General features: G+C 40.8%; 1 protein-coding gene across 2 annotated transcripts in view; it reads right to left on the bottom strand.

The window, feature by feature from the left end:
* Nucleotides 1-2,299: 2,299 nt before the first annotated feature.
* Nucleotides 2,300-16,855, bottom strand: part of KANK1 (KN motif and ankyrin repeat domains 1) — a 253,086-nt gene continuing 238,530 nt past the window's right edge. For both annotated transcript variants that reach the window (XM_027839287.1, XM_027839288.1), the window contains 6 exons: nucleotides 16,743-16,830; nucleotides 13,801-14,020; nucleotides 9,972-10,114; nucleotides 8,847-9,047; nucleotides 4,088-4,186; nucleotides 2,300-3,381 (listed from right to left, as the gene is read on the bottom strand). In XM_027839287.1, the coding sequence (XP_027695088.1) occupies nucleotides 3,319-3,381; nucleotides 4,088-4,186; nucleotides 8,847-9,047; nucleotides 9,972-10,114; nucleotides 13,801-14,020; nucleotides 16,743-16,830 (814 nt within the window). In that variant the 3' untranslated portion in view covers nucleotides 2,300-3,318. The remainder of the gene's footprint in view (nucleotides 3,382-4,087; nucleotides 4,187-8,846; nucleotides 9,048-9,971; nucleotides 10,115-13,800; nucleotides 14,021-16,742; nucleotides 16,831-16,855) is intronic.

Raw genomic sequence — 16,855 nt, 5'->3', positions numbered from 1 at the left:
AGCAACAAGGGACAGAATAGAGAAATAGTGTTTTTGTACAATCCAAGAGATCTTTAATATGAAAAAGAAAAATATCGTATTTTTTAAAATCATGAGGGAGGATTCCTTGGTTCTTTCAAACATTATTTCCAAAGTTGATATATGGTAACTGGCTTGGATTCGCCAACCCTCTCCTTCTGGTGTTATTTTCTTCAAAGAAAGTATTATTAAAAGCTGGATGTCCTCAGACCATCAAAGGTTTTTAAGCAGAAAACTGTAAAGCCCATTTATAAATCCCGGAAATGGAGATTAGAGTATAACAATATGTCTTTATATTCAACTTTGTCCATGGTTTCACAAAATTACTCCTATACCAGCTCTGCTGTGGATTCTAGGTTCTGGTTTACATCACTTTAGCTCCAGAAAGCTCACTGGCCTTGGATACAGGAAGCTCAGGGTCTACTCCCAGGCCTGACACCCTTAGCTTGGCTAAATCACAATCTCTCTGGACTCAGTTGGACCAGAAGATCTATGAATGCATGATCCTTCAGTACTTTGATCTCTACATTTGGTTCTTCCATTTTATGATCTCTTAAAAGAGCAGCCTTGGTTTGAGATGGGCTGAAAAATAAACTTGGGAGCCCTGGTTTCTACATCCTACTCAACTGCTGACCTCTCTTTGTGAACTTATTAAGTCTCCTGATACAAATTCTTTCACAGACTAGCCTCAATAAATCTAAGATATACCGACGGGGGATAATCAAATTTGTTTATACAGCTTAGATCCCAAGAGAAAAAGAACTCTGAGTGCCTGGTATTAAAGCAAACAAGAAATAAATCAGGTTATATGAGCCAAAGGTTATGTATATTGGATAACACTTAAACAGATAAAACAAAACAAAAAAACCCAAAACCCCACTTCTTTTTCTTTATTCTCCCCTATCATCATATAACAAAAACTATTCAAGGTGCAAATATATTTTTGTACAGATTTACAATAGCAACTGCCTTTTTTCTTTAGAGATGAGATAAACTCTCAGTACCCTGGGCCACCTGAAAGCTGTAACCCTCTTTCTTATTCCAATCCCTCTCCCCGATCATCTTGAAGAAAAAAAAATCATGACTCACAACTTTTACAAACCAGCACACAACATGCCATTTTAATTTATTGTGACATTTCTGACTTGGGGAAATGGGTTTGAATAATTACTGGAGCTGAAGTTTAGCTGTAATCTCACTAACAGTTCTATCCTGGGGGAGAAAACTTCCCTAAAACCTTAATGACTTCAGGAATTTCAATGAAACCTCACTTTCACAGTTCACCTAAAAAGATAGCCTTCCTGCGGCAGCTAGGTGGTGCAGTAGATATAGCTCCGGCCTTGGAGTCGGGAGGACCTGAGTTCAAATTTGGCCTCAGACACATGACATTTACTAGCTGTGTGACCCCAGGCAAGTCACTTAACCCTGTTCGCCTCACCAAAAAAAAAAAAAAAAAAAAAAAGGATAGCCTTCCTGCCCCCAGAGCCCCTCTGACACTGAAGGGGCAAACTGGCTGAGTCCTGACTTGAAACCTTTTTCTAAATTACTATCCCGTTTTCTTATGCTGTTCCTTGTAAAAATCATCCCTCCTGAGCTTGCAAGAGAGTATTTCAGATTATAATCCAGCTCTTAGAAAAATTATTTTCAGACACATCTCCCTCTGCCCCAACGTTTAATGAAAAGCAATGTGTCAAGTAAACTTTCCATTGAGATTTCTGTAGGGCAGTCAACACAAATACCTGACCTTTAAAATTCACAACTCTCTCCTGTGCCACAGCCCTTATCTTTACACTTTGGCTATGACATCTCATTCATTCAAAGATGATAATTTCATTTTCTCTGCAACTCCCCATGTGGCTTGAAAGGTGCTGTTTGAAAAGAGCAAAAAGGAAGTCTCGGTTCTGCCTGACTTCATTCCTTTATCCTCTGTGAATCACATGGTCATAGCAGTAAAAATTAGAAATCAAAGGTTGGTATATTTTTTTGAACATGACAATAACCAATTCTGTAGGCCTCCCCCTGGAGATTACCGGTGTGAAGAGCTGTTCGGTTAATAAAGTCTTAAATTTCAAAACTATGACATGCAACCTGCAGGAAAGGTACCAGTGCCCTCAGAAGATGACTTCTCCACATCAGTAGTCCCAGACTGGTGAAGCGCTCACTCTCATGGCCTCACTCAATACATCAATCAGCTTTTACTGCCTCTACCATAACTCAACGGTGTTGGGAGTGGACAGCAATCAAAAACCAGGCACAGGAAGAGTAAAATAGTATAATGAATTTTTATTTTGAAAATATGGCAAGAGTCTAAGGCACTTCAAACATTTAAATACATAGAGGCCTAAAGTGAGTGTGACATGATATAAAGGTTTCCATAAATATGCAGAACTAAACTATTTTCCTCTACAGATGAATATATTCCTGATCCCTCTAACATAAATCAAATTTTAAACATTAGCTATGGATAGGGTTGTGCAATTATTAATAAAAACATGGTAATATTACACATAATTCTTCATGTGTTTAGTTAATAGAGAATATAAAAGTTGAAAATACTGTGTGAATTAATTTCATATAGTTATCTTTTATATAAAAAGTTACATAATACATCCAATAGACATAATGAATTGTAGACATTTTCTTTAGTGAGTTTTTAGACTTCGGAGAGTTCTACCTTCCATTCCTAAATCTGAAGAAACCCACCAGCTTAGACCCAAGGAGCTTAAACAACCAAAGCCATTCCAATTTTTTTAGTTTAAAATGATGGAGATGAAAGAAAAAAAAAAAGAATGGAATTTAAGAGAATTAATGCCAGCAAATTCCGCATCTGGTAAATATAAATATCTTTCAAGAAAAAGAAACCACACATACACAAAATCTGAGCATGAGACAAAAGGGATGTCATTGAGACCATGACATTATCAAGAATGTCACAGGGCTGGGGGCAGGTGAAGAGAGGAACGACATAAAAGCAGCCTGCTCAGGTGAGTTTACAATTCCTGAAAACTGTACATAACGGAACATAGAGACTTGACAGCAACAGAATGGGATGATGGTGGGTCCAACATAGGTGGAAAAATGGTCAAAAGTTACAGCATTACCTGTACTAATTAGCAAGGTCCTCTGCCTATCGCTTTCTTTAAAGTTTGAATGTTCTCTGCCTTTTCACACTGGACTTCTGCTCCCTGTTTGCTGGTGAGTTCAGGCACAAGACATTTACATTCAGTTTCTGTCACCATAAAAACAGTAACAGTTAGCAGCTTAACGGTGGCATGAATATGCAGGAATATTTGCCCATTGCTAATCAAACGACCCTCTGTGGGTAGGGCCAGGCAACGTCTTCCTTCCGAGTCTAGGTGTGCCCTAGAAAATACAAAGGAAAAACAAATGGGGAGGGTGTTATTAAGAATGACTTCACCTAGTTAAACAGGGGAAGCAGTGTATTAGGCCACTCCGGTTTCTGACTCAATATAGTCACTTTCAAACAAAAATGCCTCACATTAAACAGATGAGTCTTGGCAGGGCTGAGAATAGTACTGGCCAAACCTCTGAACTGGGGCAGGCCCTGGAGAGTTGGGTGAGTCTGAGGCCTCTAGAATCCCTAAAATCAGCAGAAATTTTGAAGCTAACCCCCTTCCTCCCACCAACCTCTATTTAAGATGATTCCTCCCAAGACAAAGGCTCAGTTAACACAGACCACCTATTTCCAAGGCTCAAGTTTCTGGTTAAGTGGGAACATGGACTGAAGCCCAAACTGGCCTTATCCCTGAAATGGAAAGGAAGAGAGAAGGGCAGAGATAGCGTGGTCTGGGGACCTCGGGTAATTTTTGACAATATTTACAAAGACGACAACAATAGTAATGGTAGTAGAACAGCCCAACCACTATCTCGCAGAGAGGATAAGAAGGTGTTGAGGACATCAGGTCTGGGCCCAGGTAGTTGAGGGAGGAGAATTCAAGCTTTATCAGGGACACTAGAACATCTAGATCTGCTGCGCTCCCACCAAGTAAGAGGGAATCAACTTGGGGAATTTTAGTTTATCTCTATATCTTCAATGTTCAACACTGACCGGTGACTGGGGTTTGGAGAAGTTGACATGGGCATAGAGAAGAACAGCTATGTCTTTGTGTCCTGCTTCCAAGGCGATAGAGAGGGCGGTGCTTCCATCCTTGAAGAAAATGGAGAAAACCAAGTCAAAAGTCTCAAAGTTTGAAGATCCTTCATCTACATTCAGGGTTAAAAGGGGCAGGAGGAACCAACCAAACTCTAGCATTTAAAATCTGACATGTGCAAAATGGAACTTCTCTTTCCCCCAAACCCAACTCTCTTCCCAATTACATTATTTTCATTAAGAATATTATAATCTTCCCTGATGACCAAGTCCACTGGGTGATAAAATGTGAGACTTAGAGCAATTCAAAAAACTGAAGCCTAGATTCTAATAGATTAGACAATCTATTTGTTCAGCATCACCCAGCTATTGTCTGGAACAGGATTTGAATTCAGGTTTTCCTGACTTCCAGTTCATTGAGCTAACTTAAGTTCAAAAACTCAGTTTTCTTTGATTCTTCCTGTCTCCCCAACCCCCATTCAATCAGTTGTCATATCTTATTGAGTCTAACTCCTCAGCATCTCTTGCATCTACCTTTTTCACATGGCCGCCATTCCAGTCCAAGCCTCCATCACTAATCATCTCTCCCTCTGCCTCTAGTCTCATTCATCTCTTAATCTCATTTCACACAATGGTCAAAAGATAATTTTACCAAAGCATGGGTGTGACCATGGCACTCTCTTGCTCAAAAGTCTTCAATGGATACAACATAGACCTCTCAGTCTGGCATTTAAGAACTTCCCTATTTGGTTTCTAACCTGTCTTTCCAGCCTTATCTCTCCTTCACAAACTCTGCATTCTAGCAAATTGACTCCTAGATAGTCTTTTAACCTGTCATCTCTCACCTTTACCCGAGTTGTGTCCCATGCCTGGACTATTCCTGCATGCCTCACCTACACCTTTCACAAACACCTTCTGCTTCAAGGATCAACTTAGGTGGGGTCACCTCCTCTATGAAGCCTCCCTGGATACTACCTGTTAATGCTCTTCCCCCGCCTTCAAATCACCTTATAGTTAATTATGTATTTGTCCTTAATTTATTAACCTATATGTTGCATCTTCCCAATAGCATGTAAGCTTCCAAAAGTCAGGACTGCTTTCTATCTTTGTTTTTATGAACTTAATAAATTTGACTTGGAATGATTTGTTTTATGAGGCAATGACACTGTTACAGATCCTCTTAATGAGGGATATAGAACCTTAAATCCTTTATTATCTCAGTAACATTACAAGTTACATTGATGAACTAATATGACTCCTGATGGCTTACATAAATGCTTTTTTTTTCCAGAGATGGAACAGGAAAAGACTGATCACAAAAATCAAAAATTAAAGGGATTATAATTTATTTTCTTCATTCCATAAAAGTTCAGCAATCTCAGAATATCTTAGGTATTTTCATGCTGTTTGAATGCTTTCTCTCTTTTAAATAACAGGAACTGAGACTGATAGAAAAAAACGTGCCATCACAATGTAATTCAATTTATTTTCTCCATAAGCTCAAAAAAAGTCTCCTTGGTCATAAGGGTGTGAACTGCCTCCTTAACTGGCCTTTGCCTCCAGTTTCTCCATCTTTCACACAGCTACTGAAATAATCTTACTCATGGAAGAGTGTGGACAGGTCAACTGCCTGCTCAGAAACCTCCAGGAAAAAAATGCTAATTCCTAAGCCTGGCATTGAAGGCCTTCTATAGTCCAGCTCTAAGCCCTGTGGCAGTCTTATTTCATGCTACTCTTCCATCTTTATCTCACTTTCCCTCTCACCTACATTCAACCTTCTGTCACATTTATTTGCTCATATCTCACACCATCACTATTAAAATTAAAAGGAAGCCAGGGCATGGACAATTATTGACTCTCCCCTTTCCCTCAGCTCCCTCAAATTGACAAGCCCTGTCCATTCTACCCCCACCGTAAGCTTTCATGTCTGTTCTCTCCTATCTATTCTTATGGCTCCCACTCATTACTATCCACACGGACCACTGAAATAACCTAATTGGTCTTCCTGCCTCTGCCCTCCACTCCATGTTTGCACTCTGTTGCCTGACTAATCCTCATTATTCATAGACCTGGTCATGCTGTCCTTCTGTTCAAAACCCTTAAGCCTTTCATTTCTGTATCCCTACCATAACGCCTTGCACAGAGTAGGCTCTTTATAAATGCCTCTTTAAACGAAATGTTTGATTAACAGTGACCATAGCCAGTTGCTTGGCTTCTGCTCTTTCACTGCTTAGCTCTGATTCACCGCCCTCATCCTGACTCCCCCACCCTTTTCCTTTTGATAGATGAGGATGCAGAGGCAGTTAATTAAAGAGAGGCAACTCAATCTGAAGACTTCCCGGACAGTCAGGATGGCTCTATCAACCTTTTAACAATGTTGGCACAAGCTGCCCTTCCCTGATATTAGCCAGAGGAAAAAAAAATAACGACAACCTACATCTCCTGTCCTGAGGAAAAGGAGGGCTGGAAATGTTAGCTCCTCTGGGGCAGATTTAAAGGAATCTGCTGGAGCAACAGTCTGCAGAGATGGTGGAAATGCCACAGCGGCTTACTTTTCATGTCCATAAAACCTTCCACTGACTTCCTTATCTTGCTGGCTTAGACCCTACTGAGTGGTTTGAAGTTTGAGACAAAGGGAAACGTTTTTCTTCCACCTTTTAAATGTGCTCTGCTGAAAGAAAGCTGTGGTCAAAAGCCATGCTCCCCACAGATAAGCCTTTCACAATTACAGAAACAAGGACCAGTGCCTGCCTCTCCATGCCTTTCTCAATGGACACCCCCCCACACACATCAGTGCTAATTCCCTTGCTGACTTCTCACCCTTGCCCTAGAATGAGATTTCAGGATTGTTTACTTTCCTTTCCCAGTAGCAGGAGGGCAGGACATCCACAAAAATAAATGTAGTACCAATTAAAGTAGGGAAAGAGGTGGACAGAAAACCAGCCTGAGAATCTGGATAACCTGGGTTCAAATCCTCTCTCTGACACATACTGGCTTTGTGATCATGGCAATGTACTTAACCTCAAACAAAAAACAAAACAAAACACAAAAACAACCCAAGAAAAATAAAGTAAAAAACAGTATGCTTCAATCTGCATTTAGACTCCACCAATTCTTTCTCTGGAGGTGGACAGTATTTTTCATCATAAATCCACAGGAATTGTTTTGGATCACTGTGTTTTGGAGGACAGCTAAGCTGCAGAGCAAGTGATCCTGCAGCTTCCTCACCAGGAGTCCCTTCTATACTAATGAAATGACATGTCCAACCCCAAAAAGGCAAAAAATTGTGAAAAGTTCATGGGTGTATGAAAATACATGTGATCAAATGTGCAAGTTTTTGACTCTTCCCTTTCCCCAGCTGGCCACACATGACTAGCTGACAGGTCCTGTCCATTCTACCCCTGCCCTACCAACATATCTGTTCTTTCCTAGCCTCACTGCTCCACCTTAGTGCAGGTTCAGTACTGCCCATCTGGACCACTGAAATAACCTCCTAACTGCTCTTCCTGTCTCTGTTCTCTTTGCCATCCACTCCATTTTCACACTGTTGACAGATTAATCTTCATTATTCACAGACCTGGATACGTTGGTCTCTCTGCTAAAAACCTCTCAATTGCTCCCTACTTCCTAATGAGTGAAATCTAGACTCCAAGCCTGGTCTCTAAGACTGTCTATAGTATGGGGCCACCCTAACCTTCCAGCCTTATCTTATACTATTTCCTCCTTCAGTATATGCTATGTGCTCACCAACTGAGATTTGCTATCCCAATTTCCCGACTTCGGGCTCTCAAGTCTGATACCCAGAATAATTTTCCTTCTTCTGCCCTAATATCTGCTAAATGAAAACTATCAATCTTCAAGTTCTAGCTCAGACAGCATCTCCTCCATGAAGCTTCCTAGATCTCTCCCTAAGTGAGTAATGACCTTCCTATACTCAGAACTCACACTGTCCTTTGTTTTCACTTATTGTACTGTTATGCATTATAGTTGTTTGTGTGATAACAATAATATCTAGAATTTAAATTTTGCTTTAAGGTTTCCAAAGATATTTGCTTCACAAATATCTCACTTGATCCTGACAACAACCCTGAAAAGTAGGTGCTGTTATTATCCTGGTTTTACAGATGAGGAAACTGAGGCAAAGAGATGTTAAGTGACTTGCTCAGAGTCACACAGCTAGCAAATGTCTGAGGCTGGATTTGAACTCTGATCTTCCTGACTCCCCAGCACTCTAGTGACTATACCATCCAGCTGTAGGTGCTGAATGCCCCTGCAAGATAAGATCAATGAAGACTAGGACTGTGTCAGTTTTCTGTTACGTCATACAGGATTCAGTATTTGGCTTAGAAAGTAATTATTGACATGCCAAATAGAAAACTCCCTGTACTTCATTCTCTTGTCCTAATTTGGCTCTATTTAAAACACAGAATTGAAAATTTAGACCTGGAGGAGACTCTCCAAGTCCAACTAGACTAACTCCTTCATTTTATAGGTGAGGTTTGTAAAGATTCAGTGACTTGCTCAATGTCACACAGGTAGTAAGTGGCAAAGGTGGTATTTGAACCCAGGACCTCTGCGTCCAAATCAATTACCCTTCCTACTAATACGATGTAGGTTCCCATAAACATTGTCAGTATCATTTTCCTGTGTCACTCCATTTCTTTCCTCCTCCCCTAATTAAGAAGGCCCAATTCCCAAGGTCTTTGTTTCCGCTTACATTGTCCTCCAAGGTACCATTGCATCCAGGCTGTGCCAGTAGGAGCTTGACTATCTCTACGTGGCCATGCTCACTGGCACACATCAAGGCAGTAGAGCCCTCATCATCCTGGATGTTGACATCAGCTCCACAGGCCAGCAGACCCTTTACCATGTCAATTCTTCCGTGACTGACTGCAAGCATTAGGGCTGTCTGCCCAGCCTTCAGGAATAAAAAACAAACAAACAAAACACAATAGAAAATTAGAAATTGCCACAGAGGCCATGCTGGGGAGAGTTGAAGGGTCTAGGGGTCTGTATCAGGCTAGAGATAAGGAAAGGATCCTAGCTGGAGAGAGCTGAAGGGTCTGAGAGTCTGTATCATGCTAGAGACAAGGAAAGGATCTGAGCTGAAGGGTCTGGGGGTCTGTGTCAGTCTAGAGACAAAGAAAGGATCCTAGCTACAGAGAGCTGAAGGGACTGAAGGTCTGTATCATGCTAGAGACAAGGAAAGGATCTGAGCTGAAGGGTCTAGGGGTCTGTATCATGCTAGAGACAAGGAAAGGATCTGAGCTGAAGGGTCTAGGGGTCTGTATCAGGCTAGAGATAAGGAAAGGATCCTAGCTGGAGAGAGCTGAAGGGTCTGAGGGTCTGTATCATGCTACAGACAAGGAAAGGATCTGAGCTGAAGGGTCTGGGGGTCTGTGTCAGTCTAGAGACAAGGAAAGGATCCTAGCTAGAGAGAGCTGAAGGGACTGAGGGTCTGTATCAGACCAGGGACAGGATTCAAGTGACAGAAAGATGAAGGGGGGAAGAACACTAAAAAGGGGGGCAATATGAGGAGTTTTTCTGGGAGGTAACCATCAAATAAAGTGTATCAAATACAGGTTTATATCTGGAGGATTCAAGGAAAAGGAGACAGAAGATGAACAAAGATTCTGATTTAACATTTCAGTGACTTGTCTCCAGCTGACTGGTAGCAATCCTGTGCTCAGAGATCTCCTGAGCGTAGCCAGGGGCTGATTCCGCTAGAAAGGAAAATTAGGTATCTGTGCCTGCCATTCCAAGATGCTGAAAACAACTCTTCGCCAGTTTTCCCTGCCTTTCAGAATGGACCCACCACTTATGACAAAGCAACAGTACTGACCTGGCTAGCTTTGGCATTTACATCTCCACAGCCAAAAAGTTCTTCCACGACCCTCATATCTTTCTCAGCTTCCACAGCCGCTAGTGCCGCAAGCATGATGGGGGTATAGCCAGCTTTGTTCTGATGGTCTACATTACACACATCTGCAAGGGAGAAAAGGAATCCCTTTGGAATGTGGCATTCCCCCCATCCTCAAAACCTCTGTATGCAAGAATGTAGCAGGCAGTCAAAGAATATGAGTAATTCAGAAAGAAAGTTGAGGAAATGAGATCTTTTTAAGCAAAATGTCTTCTTTACTCCCCCCCAAAAAATTGGTATAAATGCAGGGGTGGGGAACCTATGACCTCGAGGCCACATGTGGCCCTCTAGGTCTTCAAGTGCAGCCTTTTGACTGAACCCAAACTTCACAGTTAAAGGGCCGCACTTGAGGACCTCGAGGGCCACAGGTTTCCCACCCCTGGTATAAAGGGAAGAGAAAGCACACGTCACCTTTTGTTTGCAATTGGTGGTTGAGGATGAGAGGGCATGGAAATACTCCAACCATCGCAGCTTAGGATGGTAGGAGATTACTTTAGTTAGGTTTATATTTTCCTCCATTTCTAATATATATGTTTTATATTTCCCCCTCTTCTGCTGTTCTTTTAGTTGCTTTATCTTTTTTTTTTAATGGCCTGTTCCCACTGGTTCTCTTCCTCTATTCCTTGATCCCTTCTTTCCATTTGTTATCCCTTTCCCCTTGGGGTTTTACTTACCTTTTTCTCTCCTGCTTTTATGTGGTTCTAATAATGATGATAGTCAATATTTATATAGCACTGACTATGTGCTAGGCACTGTGCTAAAAGTACTTTACAACTATCTCCTTTTTGCAAATGAAGAAACTGAGGCAAACAGACTCCAGGTAACCAGCATTTTATCTATTGTGCCACCTATTCTCTCCTGCCTCCTCCCCACCACCACCTTTCTTCCTCTCAGTCAAGTAGTCCCTTTGCAAAAAAAGGATTTCTATCCATTTTTTTTTAATTATCCATCCTATCTATGTTAAACCTTCATTCTCTAATTTGTAACCCCTATAATTATCTGATCTCTCTCTTTTCTCGGTATTCATCATATAATCAAAGGTATTCTAGGCCTTCCCCTCTAGGTGGTTTCTGCCACTCTTCTCCAGAAGACCTCTTTAGGCAATGACAGTCTTGGAGGGAAAAAATAAAGGTGGTGAGGTCCATATTACAGCAACATCTTAAGATCATGGAATAAGACCTAGAAGGGACTTGAGAGGCCACTGAATCCACCCTCTTCATTTTATAGATAAGGAAACTGAGGCATAATTAAAATTAAGCGATTTTCTCAAGGTCACGGAGCTAGTAAACTAGCTAAGGTAGTTGATGAAATAAACTGTACAAGTCTGTGAGAAACAAAACCCAGAGCTTGCGTGGACACTGGTTGCTCCTTGTGGCTACCTGCTGTTGCCACAAAGTATTTTAGAACTCGCAAAGTGCTATTTTTGATGTGTCTGGATCTTTAGAAGTCTTATTCCAACTAAATGACATCGAGCCCCAGGCCTATTTGGTCTGAGAATGGATATACTAAGTCCTGTAAGACACTGCCAAGAACTAATAGAGTCATTCTTTCTGTACATACCTAATAAAGCCAGACAATTTTCTATTCCCATAATTCTTAAGAAGTCTACTGGGGCTTACTAATTTACCATTGAGTAGGTTTTAAATGTGTCCAGCGCATGCTAATTAAAGGAAAGGAATGGGAAGGGCAGGAAAGGGGCCTTATGAGACATCTGGGTAAGACCAGATGTTTAAGCTAAGATGTTAAAGATGAGAAACTACATCAGTTCAACAGCCTATTATATTCCAGGGACACTGTTCTCGGCAAACATGGAACATGTGTAAAGAAACACTGAGGCGAAATGGAGGAGTGGGTTTGCACTTTGGGGCCCTTCAGTATTTATATTTAGTACCTAGTTCCTCTCAGATGCCGCATATGTTCTCTCCCTCCCTCTCTCTCTCTCCTTCTCTTCCCCCCTCTCCAAATATAGTTTATTGAGCTACACTAGCTATAGGAATACATATATGTATACACACACACACACACACACACACACACACACACACACACACATATTTTGTCTAACTTTAAGGATTCTCTATTTCTAGCAACGGCATTAACTCATTTACTTTCCACGGCATATAGTTAACATTCTCCAATGAATGCTGTGGCTTTTTGTAAATCTATTTTCAACTACCTTCTGATGTTTTCGCTTTAAGAATTCCTTTTCTGGCATTATCAAGGAGTAGAAAGGAAAGGCCTCAGATTCTTTTAAATCCAAGTAATTAATTATCACCTAGGTTACCAGCCATGTTGCTGTACTTCATACCTGAAGAGAACTAGAATGATGTCACTATGTTGGGGTCAAGGTACAATGTGTCCGACTGTGTTTGATCAAACCAGTATGAGCTCAGAGGGCTCTAGTCCATTTGAACATTTGGGATGGAGGTCACCAGGCAAGATAGGAGCTAGATAACAATCAAACTTAGCTAGAAAAAGGGCAGCTTTGCCAAGCCTGTTCCCTTTTTGTGGAGCTGAGAAGTGATCACTGTACCATCCTTTCCATAAAATGGGAGAAAATGATAGAGTTGAGAGGGGAGGGTGGAAAATAGGAATGGGAAAACTTGGATCATTTTCCAATTTCTCCAGTCAGATCTTCCCCTTCTGTCTTCATTATTTGCTTCCAGTTCTCCTTGGCTTTAAAGCCAGTTTTCTGTCCAGTATGCCACGCTACCTCTCTCAATTTGCTCTTTATTAGTACTATGAACTTAGACACATCATTTTACCTTTCTCAGCCTTCCTCATGTATAAAATTAGGAGATGATCTCTAAAGTCTTTTCAAGCTAAGTATCTATGATCTAATGGTTCTTAATTATTTTCCAGTAGTTAGGTCTGTACATGCATGGTCTCTTGCTGAATTTCTCTTTTTATGATAAATGTTATACCTTTGCAAGATAGTTGGTTGGAATGATACAGTCTATAGCCACGGCCTGCCCTGGAATCAAATCTATAATATGTGCTCCTTTAGCAAAGAACTCCAGTCTTTAAGTCCAGACTTAGAGATAGATAGGTAAAATGAGACCAAAAAACCTTAAATGGTTCACCTAAGAATATAATAACACTAAATAACTATCTACAGATATAATACTAAATAATCCAAGAGTAAGAATATTGTAATATCACTATATTATTATATCATCACAATATACAATATTAAACTGCCTCTTCTTTCCCTACTTGACTGTAGCAAGAAGGTATTCAAAACCTTATTTCTAGGCAGACAAGACATACCCTTTATCTAGTACTACTTAGATTTTAAGCTTCATATGTTTGTTCTAGAACTAAGTAAACATATGCTGTACTATGTGAAGATGGAAGGGGAAAAAGTCATTTAATTCTGATGCAAATGAAGCAGGATAATGATAACCTACATAAGATCTGAGTTCAAATCCAGCCTCAGCTGCTAGCTACTAGCTGTGTAACTCTGGGCAAGTCACTTAACCTCTATTTGCCTCAGTTTCTTCCCCATATATAAAATGAAGAAAATATAGCACAACACCCCTGTGAGATGGCTAACACAAATATTAATTTCTCCATTTTACAGATATAAAAACTGCATCTTAGAGAGAATGGCCAAGAGCTTTTAGCTATGAAATGTTAAAGAAAGGAGATTTTCACCCAGGGTCTGGTTCTCTTTCCACTCCTCCCACAGGCTCTCTGAGGAATGTCCCAACTCTTTCATTCTGGGAGATGAGTAGGGCAGCAATCATACCAGCATCCAAAAGCAACTTCACAATCTCGAAGTTAGAGTGGGAGACACTATAGTGGAGGGCTGTGTTTCCATTGCCATCTGCCATGTTGATGATGTACTGTAAGACCTCTGGGGAGACCTCTTCAAAAGCAGCGATGTAGTCTCCAACCATGGCAGGGATAGCTGCCTTCTGACTCGATATCCGAAACCATTCGTGCTGGATGGTATTGAGACAGAATCTCTGCCAAAAACAACAAAAGGGTTGCAATCATTTTTCCCCACTTCTATTTATAGGTGTTCTAAGTCTCAAGCTAACAGTCTAGGAAACCAGGCCTTTTTTAGTCAAGTATAGGCAAGAATCTGCTCTCAGAAACAACTAATCCAAAATAGGAGCTTCTATTTCTTTTTCCTACTCAAAGTTAACAAACCAAATCACAAGTTGTTAAATGAGATATTGCCTTTAACGTGGTTTTTAACTGTAAGGCATTATATAAAGGCAAGTCGCTGATAGAATTGATACGTGCCCCCAAACCAAAAAAGAGCTATAAGAAGACACCTTCCCTTGACGTCTTTTTTTTTTTTCCTTTTTGGTGAGGCAATTGGGGTTAAGTGACTTGCTCAGAGTCACACAGCTAGTGAGTATCAAGTGTCCGAGGCCGAATTTGAACTCAGGTCCTCCTGACTCCGAGGCAGGAGCTCTATCCACTGTGCCGCCTAACTGACCCTTCCCTTGTCTTCTTGGAGGAGATGGGGTACCATGGGTTTGGAGTAATGCATAGAACTCTGGACTTATGTTGGTTAGTTTTACTGAATTTTTTTCCCTTTCATTTTTTTTCTTCTGTATTATAAATGACTGCTTACTAGGACAGAGAGATAGGGAAGGCTAAATGGTTAAATAGAGGTGATATAAAAAAGATCAATAAAAATAATTTTCAAAATAATGTGTATGTTTTAAGCCCTTTTACATACTTTACAAATGACTCCCCTAAAATCATCAAAGGAATCTCTAATGTCCCCCAACTGTACTGGGCAATACTGCCTCTGCCTGACCAACCATACCCTGAGTCACAGCACTGGACGACATTAAAAATAGCAGCAAGAGTATAAAACATTTATACAACGCTTTATAGTTAAAGATTTCGTTAAATGCACCATCTCATTTGATCCTTCCAACTACCTTGCTAAGATTGGAACATTAAGTATTTTTATGCCCATTTTAGAGATTTAGGTAACTTAACTTTTGAGGAAGAGCAGCTAGGTGGCACAGCGGATGGAGCGCTGAGCTTGGAATCAGGAAGACTCATCTAGGTGGTTCTAGAGCTCGAGGCCTGTGGTCAGGATGACCTGGGTTCAAATCTAGCCACAGACACTTCCTAGCTATGTGACCCTGGGCAAGTCACTTAACCTCTGTTTGCCTCAGTTTCCCCATCTGTAAAATGAGGACAATAACAGGACTTACCTCCCAAGGTTGTTGTGAGGATCAAATGAGATAATATTTGTAAAGTGCTTAGCAGAGGGCCTGTCACATAGCAGGCACTTAAAAAATGCTCATTCTTTTTATTGTTTTTTCAACACAACCATTGTGTTTTCCTTAGATCTTTAAAATTTGGGGGGGATGCTCTGTTTAAAATTTTCATCTCTAAACCTCACTGTCACCTTCCACTGTCACTCTGCCCCACTCCAATGATGTTACTAATTGGTTTGAGTGGGTTTATGTAATTACATCAAATGTGTGAAATGACCACAGGGTATCTTTAACAGAACATATACTTTACTAGTCCCAGAAGCAGAGAGGCTCCATATTCTGAGCCAAATAAGCCCAAGACGGGGGTTCAGGCAACCTGGGTTCTAATCTCAGCTCTGTTATTAAATGGCCAGCCCTGGGTAAGCCACAACTTACCTAGATTTCAGTTTCCTAACCTGCAAAATGACAGGGCTGGTCTGGGGTGTTCCAAAAATGGACCTGCATGGGATCTATGACAGCATAATTTTTTTTTTAATATTTCAGAGTTTATTTAAAGTCAAGTACAGATATGCATGAATATAAATGGTCCCATTTGTATGGGCCAGTCCACAAATCTCTTCTAATTCTAACTTTCTCTGATACTATGAGTTTAAAAATCAATCTTTTTTCATTGAACGGCTACATCATAATTTCTTCTTTACTCAGTTGTTATGCAACTATACTAGTCACTGCAGAAAAACCCCAAATGCATGTGATTGTTGAGATGAGCTTTCTGAATGCCCCTGAGCTCTGGGCTGCCAGAGAAGGGAAGAGTCACAGTTTCAGTTGAGTCAGAAACCCAAGGAGTTGGTAGGCAGGGTTTGTCAGATTCAGTCAGTGTTGCAGATCACAAAAGCAATCTTTCCTAGGACATTCATTATTAGCAACACAACCTTAATCCACCTGTTTTCAGTTGTTTCAGAACCTCCTAGAAATGTGAGAAGGCCACCGTGGTCGCTTGTGGGTTTAAGAATAGTTGCCGTATGCGTTGCACATCAGAAGATAATATGCAGTTTTGTAATAAAAAGGAATGCTGACTTCTGCCCAGACAACAAGCTTTTAAAAAAAGAAAAAGAAATGTGCCTCAAATTCTGGCAGGCTGATTCCTATGATGAGCCTGAAAACAAGCAGAATAGGCTGATGCAAAGAGCCTGAACCTCACTCACATTTCCATTTCTACATGCCTCAAAGATGAAGACGTGCTCCCAAGAAAAGTACAGGGTGGATAAAAAAATCTCTGGAGACAGAAGGGAAGTAAATGGTCAATGTGTTGGTCACACTAAGAAAAGGCAGCATTACTCGTGCTTGGCCCACTTATTCCATTTATGGTTCAAGGGAGAAGGTTGCAAAGGAAAACAGCCTTAGGAGCAGACTTCGGCTAGTATGGAACAGCGATGGTTCACATTAACACCAACTTTACAGAGACCAGTAATGGGGACTGTATGTTGGTCTAGCTTACCATATCTTTGCTGGTCAGGGCTTTAGGATCATTGATGTTATTTTTCAGTAGAACACACGCAGACAGCATCTTTTCATTTAATTCGTACCTAAAGATAAAAGAATAAAAGCTAA

The sequence above is a fragment of the Vombatus ursinus genome, unplaced genomic scaffold, assembly GCF_900497805.2.
Source record: "Vombatus ursinus unplaced genomic scaffold, bare-nosed wombat genome assembly UNPS02014832.1, whole genome shotgun sequence".
Lineage (NCBI taxonomy): Eukaryota > Metazoa > Chordata > Mammalia > Diprotodontia > Vombatidae > Vombatus > Vombatus ursinus.
This window is presented reverse-complemented; position numbering and strand designations above follow the sequence as displayed.